This window comes from Phaethon lepturus, unplaced genomic scaffold (genome assembly GCF_000687285.1).
Source record: "Phaethon lepturus isolate BGI_N335 unplaced genomic scaffold, ASM68728v1 scaffold26655, whole genome shotgun sequence".
Classification (NCBI taxonomy): domain Eukaryota; kingdom Metazoa; phylum Chordata; class Aves; order Phaethontiformes; family Phaethontidae; genus Phaethon; species Phaethon lepturus.
In genome coordinates this window covers 9118-14033 of record NW_010543029.1, presented here as the reverse complement: position 1 = coordinate 14033, position 4916 = coordinate 9118, and the positions used below count along the sequence as shown (strand labels likewise).

The following is a 4916-nucleotide window of genomic DNA, read 5'->3' as shown; positions in this document are numbered from 1 at the left end:
GTGGTACCCCACTTACTACTGGTCTCTGGCCACAGTATGTCTTACTCAGCACCACTCTCAGCCTGACCAGCTAGGTTTTTTACCCATCAGGTTGTACACCCATCGAGACCATAATATCTTAAACTAGATACAAAACTATTGTGAGACATGGTGCTGAAAGCCTTGCTTTCACCCACACCATTGAGCAGAGGGCCAGCTTTTACTACCAGTGTAGCAGCAGAAACGCCTGTGCCCTTGATGTCCTTCCCAAGCCTCAGCTGCAGGTGAACTTTGGTTTTACTGACATGACCCCAACATGCCTGGGTGGTATTTCTGATTCCTCCTTTGTGACCTGTCCTTGCTCCCACTCCCTGTACACCTTTGTACATGTCAGCTGAGTCACGAGTTCCCTGCATAGCCATGCCGGTCTCCTGGTACATCTACTTGTCTTCCAGAATGGACCACTCTTGCCCCTGGAGGGTCTTAAAGTCTTGCCAGCTTTCCTCAGCTTCCTTCTCCTTCAGAGCGGCCTCTCAGTGGACCACATCTACTTCTTTTCCAACTAAGGTGGAGTCTGGTGACCTCATATTGGTTGGTTGAAGGTAGAAGCCCGATTCTGGCCTAATTTGACTAGGGTTTTATAGTCTGAATATGTATTGCAGAGATGAACTTTGCTCACTGTGCGTGTGACTCAACTCTGGGCAGCAGTTTTTTGTGATTCGCTGTGCTGTTTTGAGATCTTTTTTTTTCTTCCTGTCCCACTCTGTGACCCAATTTTGCAGAGGAAAGCTGTTTGAATTGGCACCTGCAGGGCTTCACTGATCTCCTGGGACCTCGCAGATGCCTAACTGTGCCACTGCAGGGGAAAAGCCCTCCTCCTCCATGCGCCATCCCTGTCTTACGCCTTCTGCGAGCAAACACCGTCCTAGAGAATGTTTTAGAAAGGGGTGCTCTCAGATTGGAGGGAAAAAACTGACATCTGGAGAGACAGTAATAAGTCAAGTCTGCTCAGACTGAAAGGAAAACTAATGCAAGCTTGAAGGCTGGTATATAACATTGGTGATGCAAGTGAAAAGTGAAGTTGCTGTAGCACATAGTTTGTATGCATTCTCTAACTGGGCTTGAAAACTTGGACATCTTGGGTTTTTTTCCACCGAGTTACGGAAAGCAACACAAGCTTTATGCAGAACACTGAAACTTGCATTCCTTCATATCAAAAACCTGTAGTCTAAGAGACTTTATTGTCAAATACACTTTAAACTGGAATTGATCTTTGCTTCTCAAAAATTCACTTATATTGTTTGTGTAAGACAGACATCATTCTGACACTCTAAAACTTTTTAGAGTCTCCAGAGGTTTTGATTGGACCCATTTTTTTGGGAACCCATTGGATTAATATAGTTGCTGAGAAACTGTTGAATTTAGTGTAAAACCATCAAGGAGAAATAACTGACATTTCTGAAAATTAGTTTTTGTCACTTGTGTGTGGCACCCTGCATTAGCATTGTGGTTCTGGACTTGAACTTTATACCACATTGAGACAGCAGTTTTTTGTGTTTAGAGGGCTGTCACTAGTAAATTAGAGCTGTGTAGGTGCGTTGTCTCATTAGAAACTGGGATTTCATTTTTACAACTTCTTTTCCTTCTTGGAGAAAGTAGCAGCTCTGTTGTAAAAAGTGTTGGATCATTTTGCAAAAAGGGAGAAATGTAATTGCATGATCAGTGTAACCTTGCTTTGTAGTGTTTGCAGACTTGGAGAATGGTAGTCATTTACCATACATAGTGGTACTGTCATTTGCTGTAGCTGTAGCGATTTCTTTTGTGCTTTGGGGATGCTTTCTTAGTAAAATGATGAAGACATTTGACTGGTTGGAAGACAGCACTAATTACTTTTGCCCTTAAAGAGCCCTAAGAGTCAATGATCTACAGGTTTTGCTTTGTTCTCCCTCTTCTTTACCCTGCTCCACTTCCCCCTTCACCTTTAGGAAACTAGCAGGATGCACTCTCTTCATCACAGGCGCAAGCCGGGGCATTGGCAAAGCCATTGCTTTGAAAGCTGCCAAGGATGGTGCAAACATTGTGATAGCTGCCAAGACAGCTGAGCCCCATCCTACTCTTCCAGGGACTATCTACACTGCTGCAGCAGAGAGTAAGTTGTAATAAATGAGGGTGGGTTTCAGGTCCTGGGCTGGGTATACGCCCTAGCTTAATTGTCATACCTCCTTTAGCTCCAATTCACCTTTAATAAAATAGGCTTAGTGCTTCTCTTGCCTCCCAGGAACACTGGGAGGTATCAAAATACTACTGTAATGAAGATGTATGTGTATAGATGTGAAAAGACTATGTTAATTGAGATGTATGTGTGTACCATACGCATTCACAGTGCTAAAATTTGGTTTTGGCTTCCTTGTTGTTTATGCAACATGTAAAAAGGTCACAATTTGAGAGTATGATTTTCAGTGCCTTCTTGAAGCATGTCATGGAATGAGAGATTCTCAGGAGGTGCATGCTGTTTGTGCCAACTGAAAGCAAGTTTTTAAATGTGTTATTTTTTAATTTTGCAGTTGAGGCGGCTGGAGGAAAGGCTTTGCCATGCATCGTTAATGTGAGGGAAGAACAGCAAATTATTAATGCAGTGGAGAAAGCTGTGAAGACTTTTGGAGGTATGGTAAGGTGTGGGGGAGACACTAACAGGCAGATTGTTCAAACAAAAAAAGAACAGCCTGCCTTATTTGTGCTTTTTGTCTTTAAATGCTAACGTGAAATGGCTTATTTTAAAACCAGGGATTGATATTTTGGTGAACAATGCAAGCGCCATCTCTTTGACTGGCACTTTGGAAACAGAAACAAAAAAGGTCAACCTTATGATGGACGTCAATGTACGAGGAACCTACCTTACGTAAGTGCTGAGAGAGGGAAGCAAAGTAATTATAACAAAGTGTAGAAATGTGTAGCTGTCTTGCTGCCCTGGACTTGGAGAGCAAGTATTCTACGTGTGCTCACAGGAAATTGCCCGGTTATTGGCCAACTGATTTGAAATTAATATTTGCAAGAGTTAATTGCAAGTTGGAGTAAATAGGAACCTTATTACGGTAGTTATTGAGTGTTCAAAAGCCCCTGCATGCAGGTAGGAAGCAGAAACTAGTTTATTTCAAACAGAGCTCCAGCTTGGCTTTGCTCAATGCCTGCTCTTTTATTTCAAGCAAAATGCCTAATTCTTGCATACATCAAGTGCAACATCTTGTCTGTCAGCTTCCTTCTCATAAGCTTCTTTCTTATCTTAGGAGACATTAGATAACTTACCATAGTTAAAAGAAAAATGTTAAAGGTGTAACTTAACAATCTAAAGTGTTCTTCGCCTACTTTCAAGCTTATCAATTCTATCATGTATTTAAATTACCATACAAGATTTGATTTCACAATTCCTGTGGCCCTTACTTTGCTTATATTTTGGAAATGGATTCAGTAGGTGGGATCATCTTTAGATTTACAGGATGTCATTTAAAGTTGCTCTGTTGTAACATGAAAACTTTCATTTTGACAGAGTTCTGTTAAAACAAAAAGCCCCTAGGATGATGCAGATTCTCTAAATTCAGTTGTTGCTTGATGTGATTGGGAGCTTTTGTATCAAACTTTTATCTAGAATAGTGTCTGTCATCCTTCTTTGCGCAGATGAATCTGGTTATCAGATATTGTGATTATATTCCTCAGTGTTCTTTTGCTAAGAACCAGTGAATGGATTTGGCATTAGAGTAGTGTAAAAGCACACATGAATAGCAGCTTTCTGAATTAGAGAGACACATGCACAGCATGTAGATAGGATGGAGAGCGAGGGAGGGTGAAAGACAGACTCTGCTTGCAGAGTGGGATTTCTGTGCTTCCACCCTGCAGTGTCTGCTTTTGAAAGGCTGTAAGTCTGAGCGGTTTTGTGCTCAGAAAGGAAAACTGGTTTTGGAGCTTGGCATTCCAGAAAATACTTTGTGGATATCTCTTGCTAAATCTCTGCAGGGGTTCCACTGTATTGCCAGTGGCAAGCTGCGTTTCCCTGTCACCATCCGACAGCAACAATCACTTTCTTGATGGTATATCTACCTATTCCAAATTCATGGAGAATTATTAAGGTCATGTTTCCTTTGGGTGCTACTCTGCCTTAGAAAGATGAAAAAGCAGGTGCTGCGTTGCTGCGAATGGAAGAGTATGTGAAAGATTAATGCCTCTCAAGGGAAATCTCAAATGATTTTTGTCATTGCTTTTATAACTGTCAGTTGGGAAGACCTAGTCAAGCATTTTAGCCTTTTCTTCCTCTTGCTTTGTATGTTGCTTCTGTTTGTAATTTGTATAGATCGGTTTTCAATTTAATGTTGAGGAAGTTATAATAGCAAAAAAAAAATGGTGTGGATTTTTATCCGTGTGAAGGAGGTAGGGAGGGTGTCCCATCTTACAGAATATACCTGTTGACATATTCTTGGTTCTTGTGCATTAAAAAATTGAAACGTGTGTTAGTGAACCTCACACAATGCCACTGAAAAGAGTTGAGACCCCAGGACATTTAAGCAGTGTTAAATGATTTACTTTACTACTTTAGTGATTTTGCAGTTGAAGGTGTCCCTTCCATGGCTGACAGTATGCGTGGGTCCTGTTGAAATGTGTGAATAGTAGGTTAGTAGTGTAGTCCACAGCGGAGCTGTTCTCCCTGTGAAGCTTGATTAAAAATTCTCGAGCAGAGACCAAATGCAAACATGCACCCTAGTGCTAGAAGTGAAGTCAAGTGACAGTTTCTATAAAGTAAAAGTTACGATTTACAGATCATGTAAATTCCAAGTTGAATGAAATAGTGACTCTTCCAGTCAGCAGAGAGGTTTTCAGTTTTGCTTGGAATATTTGTAATAGCCTTTCACTATACTGTGTTACTTCTTTAACATGGTTTTAAATAAGAA

At 41.1% G+C, this 4916-nt stretch overlaps 1 protein-coding gene across 1 annotated transcript in view; it reads left to right on the top strand.

The window, feature by feature from the left end:
* Positions 1–1964: 1964 nt before the first annotated feature.
* The window catches only part of HSDL2 (hydroxysteroid dehydrogenase like 2), a gene marked incomplete at both ends in the record, with an annotated part of 11999 nt that continues 9047 nt past the window's right edge, over positions 1965–4916 (top strand). Inside the window, 3 exons of the mRNA XM_010288237.1 lie at positions 1965–2128; positions 2544–2642; positions 2764–2878. Coding sequence (XP_010286539.1) covers positions 1965–2128; positions 2544–2642; positions 2764–2878 — 378 coding nt within the window. The remainder of the gene's footprint in view (positions 2129–2543; positions 2643–2763; positions 2879–4916) is intronic.